We start from the raw sequence: 18679 nt of genomic DNA, 5'->3' as shown, positions 1-18679 counted from the left end.
TGCCTGGCCTGCTGAGTTCCTCCAACATTTTGTGTGTGTGTTGCTTAAAATCTTAACAGAACCTGACATAATGTATGTGGGGTGGATACTTCCCCTGACTGGGGTGTTTCAAATGTAGTGTCACAGTCTCAGACTGCAGGGGCTGAACTGAGACTCGAGTTACTGAATATTATTAAGAAGGAGAAAAAATTCTGGATACCTATGAAAGGCATAAAAGGTGTTTGAGCACAGAGTGGGAATATGGTGTTGAGTTAGCCATGACTGTACCGAAAAATTGGACAGCCGAATAGCCAAATAGCCTTTGCCAGCTTCCTACTTTCTACATTTCTGTATTCATTCACATAAGGAAGATTTGCTTAGTATTTCCACTGATGGGCTTGGCTCTTTATTAATAGTTTTGCAAACTAACCTTTTATATGGAAACAAAGTAAGCTTTCCTTTCTGCTTGCAAGGTCATATCCGGTATGAAAAATTGATAAGCATTTAGTATAAATATTTTGATAAGTATTGATAAGGTCTGTTCTCAGATTTCTAAGGGAAAAGAATAAATGAGAGAAGGCCAAGCTAACAATCAACTAAATATCAAGACAGATTGAGAGATAATCAGCGATGGTGTTTTCTGCATTATATAGCATATGTTGGTAAGTGTCATATTTTATATCCAATTCTTTACTAAACGAAGTTTGTGATACATACAAACTTTGGGGCCCAATGAATCCTGATTCTACAAAACATATTACTAAAACTTGCTTATTTAACTTTCATTTACATTTGTTAATTTGATCTACTTACCATTGACAAATACAGCAAAACGGAGAAAATCTAGGTAGCGTTCTCCTCCAACAGGATTCCACCCAATATCAGGATATCCCTTTGCCAGGAGCATAGGGCAGCTTTGCAGTCCACATCCTGCCAGGTAGGTTACCACCTAATATTGGAAATAAGTGGAAAAATTATTCTTCTTTGGGATGATATGATCTTCCAAATTAGTCCCAGAAACTCTTCCCATTGCTGCTAGGGTCCCCTTCCAATCAACTTTGGCCAATTCCTTTCTCATGCCTCTGACCAATCCATCCAAATTTAGCTATTCCCTCTGAAACTGCAGAGTGAATTCTATAATATTTTAATCACTGCCTCCTATGGGTTCCTTTACCTTAAACACCCAAAATACATCTGGTTCGTTGCACAACACTAAATCCAGAGTTGTCTTATCTGTAGTGGGCTCAAGCACAAGCTGCTTTAAAAAGTCATTTTGTAGGCATTCTACAAAATCCTTCACTTAGGATCCAGTTCCATCCAGAATCTCCCAGTCTATCTGCATATTGAAGTCCACCATGACCACTGTAACACTGTCTTTCTTACATGCTTTTTCCATCTCCTGTTGTAATTTGTACCCAACCTCCTAGCTACTATCAGAGGTCTATATACAACTCCGACCAGGTCTTTAACTTTACCCACAGGATTCATCATATTCTGATCCTCTGCTACGTCTTGCTGAAGATTTGATTCAATCTTTTTTCAACAAGTCACCCCACTTCCTTTGCCCACCTGACTTTCTTTTCAATAAGATGTCTAGCTCCCAAATGTGATCTGCTTTCAGTCACTACCCTGTGATGCCCCACAACATTGTACCTGCCAATTTCTAACTGCACTATAAGCTCATCTACCTTGTTTTGTATACTGTGTACCTTCAAATATAACACCTTCAGTGCTGTATTCTCCACCCTTCTTTTAAAATTTGTCTCCATGTTGCCTAAAGTTAAATTCCTTTATGAACTTCAGTCTTATTTATTATCCTGGAAACTTCAGTACTCTTTTATGCGCATTCCCTTTCACTTTATCCGTACTTTTCCAAACTGCTGAACCCACCCTATACCCCGAATAGTTTAAAGCTTTATCCAAAGCCCGAGTTATGTAATTCTCCCCGTAACGTTTCCTGCCCTGAATAATCGAGAACCTATCAACTTCCACTTTAAATATAGTCAATGACTTGCCCTGCACGGCTGTCTGTGGCAATGAATTCCACAGATTTACTGCCTGTGGCTAAAGAAATTTTTCCATGTCTCTGTTCTAATGGATGTCCCTCAATTTTGAGGCTGTGCCCTCTGTTCCAAGACTCTCCCACGATAAGAAACATCCTCCCCACATCCACTCTATCTAGGCCTTTCAATATTTAATAAGTTTCAATGAGATTCCCTTCATTCTTCTAAACTGCAGCAACTACAGGCCAAGAGCTACCAAATGCTCCTCATATGTTACCCCTTTCATTCTTGGGATCATTCTCGTGAACCTCCTCTGGACCCTCTCCAATGCCAGCACATATTTTCTTAGGAAAGCAACCCAAATCTGCTCAAAATAGTGTGCTCTGACCAATGCCCTCTAAAACCTCAGCATCACATCCCTGCTCTTATATTCTAGTCTTTTCAAAATGAAAGCTACCATTGCATTTCCCTTTCTCACCATTGACTCAACCTGCAAGTTAACCTTTTGGGAATCAGAAGTCCCTTTGCAACTCTGCTTTTTAAATTTTCTCCCCATTTGGAAAATTGTCCATGCCTTTAATCCTTCTGCCAAAGCGCAAGTCCACACACTTCCCTGCATTATGTTCCATCTGCCACTTCTTTTCCCATTCTTGCCTAAGCCCTTCTGCAGACACTCTGCTTCCTCAGCACAACCTGTCCCTCCACCTATCTTCGCATCCTCCATAAAATTGGTCAAAAAGCCATCGATTCCTTCATCCAAATCATTGACATATAACGTGAAAAGAAGCGGTCCCAACACAGACTCTTGTGGAACACTACGAGTCAGCAGCAGCCAACCAGAAAAGGTCCCCTTTACTTCCACTCTTCGCCTCCTGCCAGTCAGCCAATCTTTTATTCATGCTAGTAGCTTTCTTGTTAAGCAGCTTCAGGTGCAGCACCTTGTCAAAGGCCTTCTGGAAATCCAAATAAACAACATCCACCGAATCTCTTTTTTTCTATCCCGTCTGTTATTTCCTGAAAGAATTCCAATGCATTTTCAAGGAAGATATCTCCTTTAGAAAACCATGCTGACTTTGTCCTATTTTATCATGTGCTTCCAAGTACCCTGAAACCTCATCCTTAATAGCAGATTCTAACATCTTCTCAACCACTGAAGTCAAGCTAACTGGCTTATAATTTAATTTCTTCTGCCACCCTCCTTTCTTAAACACTGCTACATTTGTAATTTTCCAGTCCTCTGGCACCGTTCCAAAATCTAGTGATTCTTGAAGGATTATTAGTAATACCTTCACAATCTCTTCAGATACCTCTTTCAGAGGCCTGGGGTGTAGTTCATCTGGTCCAGCTGACTCACCTACCTTCAGATTTTTCAGCACCCCGTGCACTTTCTCCTAAGTAAAGCAATGACACACATTTCTGCCCCCTGACACTTTGCATCTCTGGCATTCTGCTAGTGTCTTCCACTGTGAAGACTGATGCAAAAACTTATTAAGTTTGTCTGCCATTTCTTTGTTCTCCCATTACTACCTATCCAGCATTCCAATTCCATTCTCATCTCTCTTTTACTCCTTATTAATGAAGTTGCAGAACCTGGGCCTCTGTACCTCCCTCTGCAATTGGATCCTCGACTTCCTAACCAGAAGACCACAGTCTGTGCGGATTGGTGATAACATATCCTCTTCGCTGACGATCAACACTGGCGCACCTCAGGGTTGTGTGCTTAGCCCACTGCTCTACTCTCTGTATACACATGATTGTGTGGCTAGGCATAGCTCAAATACCATCTACAAATTTTCTGGTGATATAACCATTCTTGGTGGAATCTCAGGTGGTGATGGGAGGGCGTACAGGAGTGAGATATGCCAACTAGTGGAATGGTGCCGCAGCAACAACCTGCCACTCTGCAACAGTAAGATGAAAGAGCTGATTGTGGACTTCAGGAAGGGTAAGATGAAGGAACACATACTAATCATCACAGAGGGATCAGAAGTGGAGAGAGTGAGCAGCTTCAAGTTCCTGGGTGTCAAGATCTCTGAGGATCTAAACTGGTCTCAACATATTGATGTAGTCATAAAGAAGGCAAGACAGCAACTATATTTTATTAGGAGTTTGAAGCGATTTAGCATGTCAACAAATACACTCAAAAACTTCTATAGTTGTACCGTGGAGAGCATTCTGACAGGCTGCATCACTGTCTGGTATGGAGGGACTACTGCACAGGACTGAAAGAAGCTGCAGAAGGTTGCAAATCTAGTCAGCTCCATCTTGGGCACTAGCTTACAAAGTACCCTGGACATCTTTAGGGAGCGGTGTCTCACAAAGGCAGCGTCCATTATTAAGGACCTCCAGCACCCAGGACATGCCCTTTACTCACTGTTACCATTAGGTGGGAGATACAGAAGACTGAAGGCACACACTCAGTAATTCAGGATCAGCTTCTTCCCCTCTGTCATCTGATTCCTAAATGTCCTTTGAAGCTTTGGACACTACCTCACTTTTTTAATATACAGTATTTCTGTTTTTGCACATTTTCAAATAATCTATTCAATAGACGTAATTGATTTACTTGTTTATTTATTTTGTTTTATTTTATTATTTTTCCCTCTCTCTGCTAGATTATGTACTGCATTGAACTGCCGGTGCTAAGTTAACAAATTTCACGTTACATGCCGGTCATAATAAACCTGATTCTCATTCTGATTCTGAAAAACTTCCAATATTCTCTTTATATTATTGGCAGCTTATCTTCATATTTCATCTCTTCTCTCTTTATGGCTTTTTCAGTTGCCTTCTGTTGGTTTTTAAAAAGCTTCCCAATCCTCTAACTTCCCACTAATTTTTGCAATATTATGTTTTGTTTTATTTTGATTTATCTATTTATTTATTTGGGTCCTCCCAGCTGTACCATGCTGCAACCCCCCGCCCCCCCCCCCCCCCCGATTTAACCTTAGCCTAATTGCAGGACAATTTACAATGACCAATTAACCCACCAACTGGTACGGCTTTGGACTGTGAGAGGAAAATAAAACACCCAGAGGCAACCCACACGGTTACAGGGAGGACATACAAACTCCTTAAAGTCAGCCACTGCTGGGACTGCAAAGCATTGAGCTAACTACTACACTATCCATAGTCTGCCTTTTTTTTTTGGTTTTATGCTGTCTTTAACTTCCCATGTCAGCCAATGTTGCCTCATCCTCCCTTTAGACTACTTCTTCACCTTCGGGCTGTATCTTTCCTGTGGCTTCCAATTTCCCCCCAGAAACGCCAGCCCTTGCTGTTCTGCTAGTATCCTTTTCCAATCAACTTTGGCCAGCTCCTCTCTCATGCCTCTGCACTTCCCTTTACACCACTGTAATGCTGATATATCTGATTTTATCTTCTCCTTTTCAAACTGCAGGGTGAATTCTATCATATTCTGATCACTGCTTCCTAAGGGTTCCTTTAACTTAAGCTCCCTAATCATATCTGAGTCATTACCTAACATCCAATGGAGAATTGCCATTCCCCTAGCGAGCTCAACCACAAGCCATGTTATAGGCGTTCTACAAATTCCCTCTCTTGAGGTACGGCATGAACCTGATTTTTCCAATCGATCTGCACATTGAAATCCCCCATGGTTATCACAAAATTGTCCTTTTTACATGCTTCTTCTATTTTCCATTGTAATTTGCAGCCCAAATCCTGGCTACTGTTTCGAGGCCTGTATATAACATCTGTCAGGGCTTTTTTCACCTGCAGTTTTTAACTCTACCCACAAAAATTCTACGTTTTCCTGTCCTATATCACCTCTTTCTAAGGATTTGATTTCATTTTTACCAACAGCGTTACCCCACCTCTCTGTCTAACTGCCTGTCCTTTCAAAACAATGTGTAATCTTGGATGTTAAGCTCCCAACGATGATCTCGTTCAGCTCTGACTCAGTGATGCCCACAACATTATACCTGCCAATTTCCAACTGCGTGACAAGATCATCTACCTTATACTGTATACTGCATGCATTTTAATATAACACTTTCAGTTGTGTATTTATTGCCCTTTTTGATTTTGGCCCCCAGTTACACTTTAACTCATCCCACTGACTGTAATTTTGTCCTATCATCTGCCTGCCTTCCCTCATAGTCTCACTACACATTGCATCCAGTTGTATACCATCTGCCTCATCCTCAGCCCTAAAACTCTGGTTCCCATTGTCCTGCCAAATTAGTTTAAACCCTCCCCTTCAGCTCTAGCAAACCTGCGCACAAGGACATTGGTTCCCCTTGGGATGAAGTGCAACTCATCTTTTTGTACAGGTCATACCTACCCTAGGAGAAATTCCAATGAAACCCTGCCCCCTGTACCAATTCTTAGGCCACACATTCATCTGTCCAGTCTTATTCTTATCCTCAATGGTGTGTGGCACAGACAGCAATATAGAGATTACTACTCAGGGGGACCTGTTTTTCAGCTTTCTGCCTAACTTCCTATATCTCTTTTCAGAATCTCCTCCTTTTTCCTACCTATGTCGTCAGAACCAGTTGTTCACCCTTGCCCTTTAGAATGTCATGGACCCTATCTGAGATATCCCTGACCTTGACACCTTAGAGGCAACATACCATCTGGGTGTGTCTTCCACGTCCACAGAACTTGCTTTCTGCTCCTATAATTATGGAATCCCCTATCACTACTGCACTCTTCTTGCCTTCCTTCCCTTCTGAGCCACAGAGGCAGACTCAGTGCCAGAGACCTGGTCACTGCTGTTTCCCCTGGTAGGTCATTCCCACCCCCCACAACAGTATCCAATGCTGTAAACTTATTATTGAGGAGTATGGCCACAGAGGAACTCTGCACTGGCTGCCTATTCCCTTCCCCTCTCCTGACAGTCACCTGGGTACCTTTCTCCTGCAACTTAAGGGTGACTACATCCCTGTAGTTCCTATCTATCACCTCCTCATTTTCCAGTATAAGCCGAAGGTCGTTCAGCTGCATCTCCAGTTCCTTAACTATTTGGTATTTACAGTCTCCCTCACGTGAACGCTCAACCTGCACGACGGCTGTTGGTCAATAACGTTTATGATTTGGAAAATAAATTTCCCAATACTGTCATTTTCATTATGGGGGACTTTAACCATTGCAACATGAAACAAGATCTGCCCAAATACCACCATATGCATTAGCTGCCCTGCACGTGAAGACAGAACTTTGGACCACTTCTACACCAACATTAAAGAGCATTCCGCCATTTTTCCCAGGCACCCCTTGGCAATTCTGATCATGCTTGTTCCCAGCTATAAACGCAAATTGAAACCGTCTAAACCAACCAGGACCACCAGGCATCGATGGACTCCTAAGGCTATTGGAATGTTGCTTAGGCTGCACGGATTGGAAAGCCATGGAAGGCTGGTGTAGCAGTTTAGATGAATATGCTGACAGTGTAACATCGTACATATGTTTCTGTGAAGATATGTGTCTTCCTAAAAAGATCACTGTGAGGTTTAACAACGACACCAAGGAGTTGAGCACTCTCAGATCTGCAAAGGATCATGCCTACAGGTCTGGAAACTGAGAGGAATAAAGCTCTGCAAAATGGCAAGTCAATGAAGCTCTGCAAAATGGCAAAGCCACTTACAAGGATTGGCTAGAAAGAGACTTCAACAACAATGGCCAGGCAGTCTGGAGTTCCCTGCAAAGTCTTACCAACTTCAAACAGAACTGGTACCAAGTCTCTCCCCCCACCCCCCCACCTTGGCCAATGAGCTCAATCAATTTTATTGCTAGTTTGATAAAGACAATCAGCATCTCTTCTCACTTCCTCTGACCGTGATATGCTGAGCACCTACCACCTTCCTTTCACAACCACTCCAATATCACTATCCCCCCTTCACCCCAGCCGCATTCCCTTTCTTCAGCCTCCTCCCCCTCTTACCCCTCCTTCCACCCCACCCTATACTTCCTGTGAATCAAGAAGACGTTTGCAAACTGTTTGGAAAACACAACATTAGGAAAGCTGCAGGCCCTGATGGTGTTTCTAAGGCACTATGTGGAGTAGCTAGCACTCGTCACCGAGATATTTAATAATTTCCTGCAATTATGCAGGGTTCTGGACTGTTTTAAAGTTGCTACAGTCATTCCAGTTCCCAAGAAAGGCAAGATCACTGGACTTAATGATTATAGGCCAGTCACTCTGACTTTAGTAGTATGAAAACCTTTGTCTGTTGATGACCTACCTTAATTCTGTCACTGATCCTCTTCTTGACCTGCTATAGCTTGCTTATAGAGCAAATCTCTCAGTTGAGGATACAATTTTTTTTTAAACAGTTAACTTGTGCCTTCATTACAGTCTTTAACCTTTGAACTCTCCAAGAACTAGCCGATGATCTTGTTTGTGAATTTTAGCTCTGGCTTCAAAACTATTGTTCTGGATTTGCTCCACAGCAAGCTACCCCAACTAGCTGTAACTTACAGTATCTGTCAATGGATTACCAACTTCCTGACAGGAGGAAACAGTATATAAGGCTGGGCTCCTACTTGTTCGATCCAATGTCTTATAAGCACAGGCTCTCCCCAGGGCTGTGTCCTTTCACTTTATACAAGTGACAGTACCTCCACAGACAAATCCATTAAAATCCTAAAGTTTGTGGATGACACGAGTGCAGTTAGTCTCATCTCATCTCTAATAATGATGTGACCTGCTTCCAAAGGGAGCATGGTGTGTTCGTAACAACTTAGAGCTTAATGCTATCAAGACAGTGGAAATGAGGATTGACTTTCACCAACAATACCCTACCTGCACCCCCACCCCCCCGGAAATTAATAGTCAGACTGTGTCTGTGGTTGAGTCATTCAAATTCCTGGGTCTACCATTACTAATACATTGAAGCAGGTCTAGCACTTTACGCTCACACCAGGAAAGCCCAGAAGAAATTGCTCTTCTTACACCAGCTTAGGAAACTTAACATCTCAGGACATATTCTGATGAATTTTTACTCAGCCAGAATTGAGTGTTGTGACCATCTCTATCACCGTTCAGTTTCCTTTTGCTGCCACTCTCTTCAAGTCCAGGTTCCAGAGAGTGTCCACTCATTGAAGAAGATCATTAGCTGTCAGCTACCAACATTAAAAGGCCTGTTCATCACCAGAGTGAAGAAAAGAGCTTGAAAAATTACTGCTGACTCCACCCACCCTAGCAGTCACCAAATTGCCATTAGGGAGACACTACAAGTCCATCACCACCGGCACTACACATCATTTCCAAAGTTTCTTCCCTGTAGTTATCCATTTTCTCAATAAATCTCACTCAGGTGTAATGCCCTAAATATCCCTTCACAATATCTGTTAAAGGGTCTTTCCATCTCTCCTTGTTCTGTTGATAATTACTTATAGTCTGTTCATATGTTCACATTTATTTAAGTTTGATTATTGACATTTGCGCATGTGACCATTATGCTAATTGTCGATTGCTCAGGGCTGTTTGCACTATTATCTTGTGAATCATTGGTTGCTATTGTGTTGTCTGTAATGGTATTGTCTTCTGTTTTATGCTTGGCACCGAACCACAATCAATTCTGGTATGTTTCATATACAGTACTCACAATAAAGTAATTCTGATTCTGATTAATAAGGAGCAGCAGCTTGATGTACCTCAGGTATAGTTATCAGGGAGACAAGGTCTCCAAGAGTTCCCTGTCTCACACAAAGAACATACCAATACTCCTGGATCTATTCTTACGCACTAGCTATGTACTAGCAGAAGGAAAAAGCTTGCTAGAAACTTCCTTATTTACTTACTTAGACCCTGCATCTGTTCTTGGTCAAGCCTGTTGAGCCAAAGCTTGACCACTCTAATATGGCCCGCTCCAACAATAGCCACTCCACCTATACAGCCTTTCTTTTTATTGGCCCAGAGCCAAAAGCACCGGAGCTCTTTTTAAACCATGTGCTGTGTCACCAATAAACGACCTCTTGTACTGATTGTAGCCCGCCAATGAAGCAATCTTATTGACACTGCCAATTTGCATGTGGTTCAGGTAGTAATCCAGAGATTATTGTTTTTTCATTATTGCTTTTTAATTTAGTCCCTAGCTGCTCATAATTCTCTCAGCAGAACCTCTTTGCTTGTTTATCTACATAATTGATACCCAAATGGACCACAGAACTGGATCTTTTCCCTCCCATTCCAAATTCCTCTGCAGGTCAGATGACATGTACTAAACCCAGGCACAACCTGAAGCACATGGGACTTTGAGGGGACATAACAGGACTGATATCAATCTGCTTTGAGCAAGGAAACACAGTTTCAAGATAAGGGGCTAGTTATTTGAAACTGAAGCATGAAGAAACTTAACACAGAGGGCAATGAATCTCTGAAAATTCCACCCTCCACCCACAGGGTTGTGGGGGCTAGATCATAGATATACTTAAAGTGGAGGTAGATACATTTTTGAAAAAATAAGGAGTTCAGGCCTATTGGAATCTGGCACAGAGCAAGAGTTGAGGTCTGGGGTAGATCAGTCATGACCTGAGTGGGACTAAATGGGAGAATGGATCAGCTCATGATAAAAAGGCATAAGTCTTATGATCACATTAAGCAGCAGAACCACATGTCCTACCCTTGCTTCTAGCTTCCAATAATTTTGTGTGTACGTAAAAGACAACATCTGTCCGCTAAAAAGGGCTCACTATAAGACAACTGCACACAGATTATTTTTTCTGATCACTTCAGCCAGAGAAAACTAAGCCTGCCTGTTCCAAAAGTATGACTTGTCCTCTTAAATACGCTTCCTTTCTCTTCAAAACTGAGAACACCTGATCCATTTACTTCAGATTCAGATAAGTTTATTGTTATATACACCAGGGTGTAACACTTAATGCCAGATATTGCAGAGAGAACATTGGTCCTTCTTGATGAAAAGCAGCAAATTAATAACACGGGGAACAAGCGGCATGCACAGTGCTGCGTTCTGATCTTCAGCCCATGAACTATTGTGGGGAAGAGTTACTTTCTTCAATGAAAAGTGATATTATCCTGTTCATATATTGTGTCAGTTTTAATGCAAAAAACAGTAGATTTTGGATTTGGCATTGTGTTAAACACAGCAAATTTCAAAGTTCAAATCAAAAGTAAATTTATACTATCCTGAAATTCATTTTCTTGCAGGCGTTCACAGTAGAACATAGAAATACAACAGAATCAGTAAAAAACTACACACAAAGACTGACAATCAAAGAACAAAATAAGAGAGTCTGAACAAATACAAAAAAAAGAGAATAATAAGTAAATAAATAAACAAACAAATAAACGCACCAAAAACCTAGAGTCAAATTCCTTGCCATTTATAATTTATAGGATGGAATCCCATGTAGAACTATTCATTATTTTTATTTCCTTCTACAACTTTGTGAGGTTTAACTTCAGTAACTGATACCGGATAAAAATGCAAACAACAGGAATTCTGCAGATGCTGGAAATTCAAGCAACACACATCAAAGTTGCTGGTGAACGCAGCAGGCCAGGCAGCATCTGTAGGAAGAGGTGCAGTCGACGTTTCAGGCCGAGACCCTTCGTCAGGACTAACTGAAGGAAGAGTTAGTAAGAGATTTGAAAGTGGGAGGGGGGAGTTGTACAACCCCGGAGCCATGCATCATACAAAAAGCTTCTAAAAATAACCATCAAACCGCCAGCAAGAAAAGAAAATATACCAAAAAATTTACAATTAGATCGTGGAAAAAATCTATCAATTAGCTCAAATGATAATAACGAGCAAATTAGCCCTATCTTTTCTCAAAATCAAATAAAGGTTCAAAGGTTCGACTTCTAATTTTCTCCAAACTAAGACATAGCATCACTTGAGAGAACCATTGTGACAAAATGGGAGCTGATGTATCCTTTCACTTCAACAAAATGGCCCTCCTAGCTATCAATGTAACAAATGCAATAACGTGTTGGTCAGACACAGAAATACCATGTTAGTCCTGACGAAGGGTCTCGGCCTGAAACGTCGACTGCACCTCTTCCTACAGATGCTGCCTGGCCTGCTGCGCTCACCAGCAACTTTGATGTGTGTTGCTGGATAAAAATGCATGGGTTCCATTCCAGTTTCATTACCTTTTCCAAATCTGGTTCCCGCAGGGCGAGGGCAAGTTCGTTGTTGTCAATGCATGAGGCGGCCGCAACGTCCAACGGAGTAGAACCTCGCATTCCTGAGTGGAATCAATTAAACAAGTCAGCAAGCAGGCTAGTTCCTCTGAGGATAATAAAGAAAATCAACTTTAAGGAATATTGTACTTCGAATGAAACTAAGCAACGCATAAATTACTATAACATTTATAAACTATAACAGCAAACATAATTAATTACATGTTCTGTAGCTTTTAATGCTCAGTTCACAAACCTCACAAACCTCACAACTGCACAGGAAAGCAACTTGTTATGTTCATGATCTGCCACCTTCAAATTTTGCACTATGCTTCCATAACCAGAATTGAAATAAATGAATTAAGTGACGACATTGGGTTTCCCTGCTGGTGGAACACGGACATTCTTTCACTGACTGTGAAGGACAATTGTAATTGTAATTGTGTTTATATTTAAGTCTTTGGTCACTGGCAAAGTTGATAGTGTAGATACAATGATGTAGGTTTTGTTTGCTATCATTATATACTCAGTGGATGCTTTATTAGACACTACCTGTACCTAATAAAAGTGGCCACTGAGTGTACATTTGTGGTCTTCTGCTGCTGTAACGCATCCACTTCAAGGTTCAATGTGATGTGCATTCAGAAACGTTCTTCTGCACACTGCTGTTGTAAGGCATGGTTATTTGAGTTACTGTCACCTTCCTATCAGCTTGAACCAGTCTCACCAATCTCCTCCGATCTCTCTCATTAACAAGGCATTTTCACCCACAGAATTGCAACTCACTAGATGATTTTTGTTTCTCACACCATTGTTTGTAAACCCTTTGCATAAACATTCTAGGAAATCAGCAGTTTCTGAGATACTCAAACCACTCTGGTCTGGCACCAACAATCATTCCAGGGTCAAAGTCACTTAGATCACATTACTTCCCCATTCTGATGTTTGGTCTGAACAACAACTGAACCTCTTGACCATGTCTGCATGCTTTTATGCAAAGAGTTGCTGCCACATGATTGGCTGATTAGATATTTGCATTAAGGAGGTGGTATACAGGTGTACCTAATAAAGTGGCCTCTGGGTGTTTAATGAAAATCACAATTTTTATAGTTTGCAAACGCTAGCCAAGTGCTGGTATTCACAATGTACCATCACAGAATGATTCTCCAAATGCTTGAAAACCCTGTCTCCAGGAATCCTCTCCAATAGTTTGCCCACCTCTGACTCGCTGGTCTATAATTCTGGGATGAAACTTATTACCTATCTTGGACAAAGGAGTAACATTTCCCACCCTGTTGTCTTCTGGTACTACTCCTGTGGCCAGTGAGGATGCAAAGATGAGCGCCAAAAGCACAGAAATCTCTTCCCATCGCTTACCTATAGTAACTTAGGCTACATCCCGTCTGGCCCTGGGGTCAGTATCACACTACTTGAGAGGGAGACCTGCAGATACAATGCTCCCATCTGATAATCTTTTAAGTTTACATACAAAATAGGAGCAAAGATTTGTACATCAAGTTTCAAGTTCACGTTTATTATAGCTGCATACTGCCATATACATATAAATACCATGAAAATTAGCTTTTTGCAGCAGCAGCAAAGTTTCTCTGTACATTACAAAGATAACAAACATAAGTTAGCATTGACATAAATTATATAAAACTTACACAACTATATTAACTAAAGTAGATATAATGACATTAGTGCAAATTGAGAAAAAGAAGTATAGTCTAAGGTTTTACACATCGGTTCAAGAACCCAATGGCAGAATCAGAAGCAGAAACAGAATCCTTTATTATCGCCAAGTATGTGGACACATACAGGGAATTCGATGCCGGTTTCCCTGAGCTTTTGCTGTACAGAATAAAAAAAGCAAATGAAACAATAGTGCAAATAATCATGAACTATATACAATGAGGTATACCTGTGTATGTACAGGTGGACTTGGTTTATAATAGACAAAATTCAAGTGTTCATAAGACTGATGGCATACAGAAAGAAACTGTCCTTGTACCTATTTGTCCTGGCATACAGTGATCTAAAGCGCCTACCAGAAGGAAGGCGTTGGGACAAGTGATGTCCAGGGTGTGATGGGTCTACAATGATGCTGCTTGCTCGCTTCCTGACTCTAGATGCAGATAAGTCCTGGATCGAGGGCAGCTTCACACCAATAATCCTTTCCGCAGCCCTGACGGTTCTTTGGAGTCTATTCTTGTCTTGTTTGGCAGCTGATCCAAACCAGACAGTGATGGTCGAACAGAGAACAGACTGGATTATTCCTGAAGAGAATTGAATCAGCAGCTCCTGAGGCAGGTTGTACTTCCTCAGTTGACGCAGGAAATACAGTGAGGAAGAAGCTGTTGTTGAACCTTGAGGTGTGGGTCTTCAGGCTCTTGTACCTCCTGCCTGAAGGTAGCAATGAGAAGAGATTATGATCTGGATCTTTAATGCTGATATCACCTTCCTGAAGACAACATCTCTTGATGATGTCCTTGATGGCTGGGAGAACTGCACCCATGATAAATCTGACTAAGTTAATTACTCACTGTCGTCCCTTGTACTCCTGTGCGTTGGAATTTCTATACCAGGCCATGATGCAGTCAGAATTCTTTCCGCTGTGCATCTAGAACTTTGTCAAACTCATCAATGACATGCTGAATCTCCGTTAACTTCTAAGAAAGTAAAGACGCTGGTATGTCTACTTCATGGTTGCAACTATGTGTTGGGCCCAGAATAGGTCCTCTGAGATGCTCACACCCAGGATCTTGAAGATGCTCGCCCTTCCTACTGCAGATGCTTAAAGGAGCACAGTGCATGTTTGTCTGAATTTCCCTTTCTGAAGTCCACAACTACTTCCTTGACATTGCTGATCTTGAGTGCAAGGATGTTGTTATGACGCCAACCAGCTAACCTATCTCACTACCAAAGGCCTCCTTGTCACCATCTGTGATTCTGCCAACAAACCGTAGTGTTATCACCTCACACAAACCTGAGCTGCATCTGTGTTGATGTTTAGTGAGGAGGAGATGAGGTTTTCAATCTATGATGAGCGAGGAGGGTGAGGATCCAATTGCAGAAAGAGGCCCAGAGGTGTAGCTGTTGGAATCCGATGACTTCCAGCCTACTCTACCAGTTAGTAAGATCAGGATTGTAGTCTGAGCCCTGTGCATTGAACTATCAACCTCTACATTTTCATCTTTGCACTCTTGCTCCTTATGTTTCTATCTGCCTCAGCCTTAAACATATTTGAGTAATTTTCTTCCTTTGTCCTTTGAGGAAGAGAATAGACCCACCTCAGTTGTCCTAAATCAGCAAAGCATATTTTTTACAAAATGACCCCTACTTTCAGATCCTTCCCAGAAGAGAAAATATTCTCAGCAGATCTGTCTATTCAGCACCCTCATGACCTTTGTCTTATCCATTTTCTTCTCATTTTTCTATGCTCTGGGGGATGCAATCCCTGTCTGCCCAACCATAACCACAGGGGGGATCTTATTGAAATGTATAAAATTCTAAAGGGATTGGACAGGCTAGATGCAGGAAGATTGTTCCCGATGTTGGGGAAGTTTAGAACGAGGGGTCACAGTTTAAGGATAAAGGAGAAGCCTTTTAGGACCGAGATGAGGAAAAACTTCTTCACACAGCGAGTGGTGAGTCTGTGGAATTATCTGCCACAGGAAACAGATGAGGCCAGTTCATTGGCTACATTTAAGAGAGAATTAGATATGGCCCTTGTGGCTAAAGGGATCGGGGGTATGGAGGGAAGGCAGGTACAGGGTTCTGCGTTGGATGATCAGCCATGATCATACTGAATGGTGGTCTAGGCTCGAAAGGCTGAATGGCCTACTCCTGCACCTATTTTCTATGTTTCTATAAAGGTGACCCACACACCCATCCATTTCAGGCATCAGTGAGTAAATCTTCCCTGAATTGATTCAGGGAGAGAGAGAACATGGACAGGAGCGCTAATTCTCAAAACTCATCTCAATTGATAATAAGCAGCTAAAGGCAAATGGGCTCTCATCATTTCTAAACACATTTATGCTCTTTGCAGATACATTTCTCTGGAATAGATCTCTGGAATTCACTCCTCCGAAGGCTGTGGAGACCAGATCACTGGAGGTACTGGGAAAAAAAAAAGAATGATCATTGGAATTTAAGGCTACAAGGAAAAGAAAATTGAGGCCTGGGATAGAGCAGGCATGACTGCATTAAAGGGCTAGGCAGGTTGGAGTAGCTAGGTCTTACCCTGGCGACATGTGTGCCAAGCATCTGCACTCTGTCTGCTATAACTTTCTGGAGCACCTGGTTGCCAACCATTTTAATTCCCCTTCTCATTTCCAAACCATCCTGTCTGTCCTCAGCCACCCACCATTGGCAGGGTGATGTTAAATGCAAACTAGAGAAACAATACTTCATATTCGCGCAGGTGGTCTCCAACTTGATGGTATAAACATTGAATTCTCCAATTTCATGCAAACTGCTACCTGCTACAGGTGCTACACCTGCTCCTACACCTCCTCCCTCACTACCATTCAGGGTCTTAAGCAGTCCTTTCAGGTGAGGCAACACTTCACCTGTGAGTCTGTTGGGGTCTCTTACTGTGTTCAGTGCTCCCGGTGTGGCCTCCTGAATATTGGTGAGACCCAACGCAGAGTGGGAGACTGTTTCACCGAGCACCTACGTTCCTTCCGCCAGAACAAGCGGGATCTCCCAGTGGCCACCCATTTTAATTCCACTTCCCATTCCCATTCCGATATGTCCATCCATGGCCTCCTCCACTGTCAGGATGAGGCCACACTTAGATTGGAGGAACAACACCTTATATTCCATTTGGGGCAGCCTCCAAGCTGATAGCATGAACATTGATTTCTCAAAATTCCAGTAATGTCTCCCACCATCACCCTTCTCCATTTCCCATACCCTTTTCCCTCTCTCAATTATCTCCTTGCTCCTCCCTCTGGTGCCCCTCCCCACTTTTTTTTCCATGACCTTCTGTCTCTTTCACCAATCAACTTCCCAGCTCTTTACTTCATCCCTCCCCCTCCAGGTTTCACCTATCATCTGGTGTTTCTCTCTCCCCTTCCCACCACCTTTTCCTCAGCTTTTTTTTCTCCAATTCTCCCAACGGGTTTTGGCCCAAAACATCTACTGAACATTTTTCCATAGATGCTGTTTGGCCTGCTGAGCTCCTCCAGCATTTTGTGTTTGTTGCTTGGATTTCCAGCATCTGCAGATTTTCTCTTGTTTCTGCTATCTCTCTTGTTGGCTGTAACTTACATAAATGATTTGGATGTGAATGTACAAGGCCTTGTTAGTCAGTCTGTGAATGACATTAACATAGGTTGGTATGAAAAGTTACGGGTGGTTTCTTGATTAGTGGGATGAGGATTAGCAAATGACTTTCACTCCAAATAAGTGTGCTGAATTGCATTTTGGGAGATCAAACCAGGGTAGGATTTATATAGTGAATGGTAGGGCCTGGGAAGTGTTATGGAGCAGAGAAACCTAGGAATGCAAGAGCGTAGTTCGCCAAAAACAGTTTCACAGTTAGAGTTGTCAACAAGACATTTGACATGCTGACCTCCATCGGTCAGAGCATGAAGTGTAAGAGTTAGAAAGTTATGTTGCGGTTATATAAGTAATTGGTGTGGCCATTTGGAGTGTTGTGTACAATGTTGGCAGCACTTTTATAGGAAAGATGTTATTAAACTAGAAAGAGTACAGAAAAGATTTACCACGAGGTTGCCTGGACTTGGTGGGCTGAGTTACAAAGAGAGGTTACGTAGACTGGGACTTTATTTCCTGAAACATAGGAGATTGAGGAGGGACCTGATAGAGGTCTATAAGATCATGAGAGGCAGAGTTAGGATGAAAGCACATCGTTTTTTCCCAGGGAGGGGTAGGTACAAGAGTTTAAGATCAGAATGGAGAGATTCAAAAGGTACATCAGGGGCAGCTTCTTCACGCAAAGGATGGTGCATATTTGGAATTACCAGAAATAGTGGTTGAGGCTATCAATATTTAAAAGCCATCTAGAGAAGAAAAATGATGGGAGAGACTTAGAGGACTCCAAATGTGGGCTTGCTGGGAACGCAGTCAGTATAGATAAGTTGGGATGAAGAACCTGTTTCCATGCTGTGTGACTCTATGACTGACCCCTTTATCACTTCCTCCCACACCCACCCTAGCTCTCTTCACCCTGTTTCTTTCCTCTTCTCCACCCACTCTATCTACCTATCACCTATATACCCTTCCCACAATTATTCCCTCATCCAACTGTCCCACATGCCTACCCCACCTCCCTTATTTGGTTCCATGTTTCCTCTCCTGCCAGGTTCCATAATCTGTTGCCACCACCTATCACCTCCCAACCTGTATCTGTTATCACCTCTCTGCACGTGGATCGACCTATTATTTACAGCTCTCGCCACCCTGTCCCTTCACCTTTTTATACTGCCTTTCTTCCAACTAGTTTACAGTCTAAGTGACAGAGGTAGATAAAAACGTGTCTTCGGGGTGCAGCAAACAATTATCTGGAAGACACAATAAAATTCTGGAGGAACTCAGCAGATTAGGC

General features: G+C 42.1%; 1 protein-coding gene across 5 annotated transcripts in view; it reads right to left on the bottom strand.

Annotated features, from left to right (window-relative positions):
* Window positions 1–18679, bottom strand: part of LOC140203840 (ryanodine receptor 1-like) — a 575532-nt gene that overhangs the window by 284227 nt on the left and 272626 nt on the right. For all 5 annotated transcript variants that reach the window (XM_072269965.1, XM_072269967.1, XM_072269966.1 and 2 more), the window contains exons 42-43: window positions 12070–12164; window positions 793–928 (exon numbers count right to left, since the gene is read on the bottom strand). In XM_072269965.1, coding sequence (XP_072126066.1) covers window positions 793–928; window positions 12070–12164 — 231 coding nt within the window. The remainder of the gene's footprint in view (window positions 1–792; window positions 929–12069; window positions 12165–18679) is intronic.

Source organism: Mobula birostris, chromosome 10 (genome assembly GCF_030028105.1).
Source record: "Mobula birostris isolate sMobBir1 chromosome 10, sMobBir1.hap1, whole genome shotgun sequence".
Taxonomy (NCBI): domain Eukaryota; kingdom Metazoa; phylum Chordata; class Chondrichthyes; order Myliobatiformes; family Myliobatidae; genus Mobula; species Mobula birostris.
This window is presented reverse-complemented; position numbering and strand designations above follow the sequence as displayed.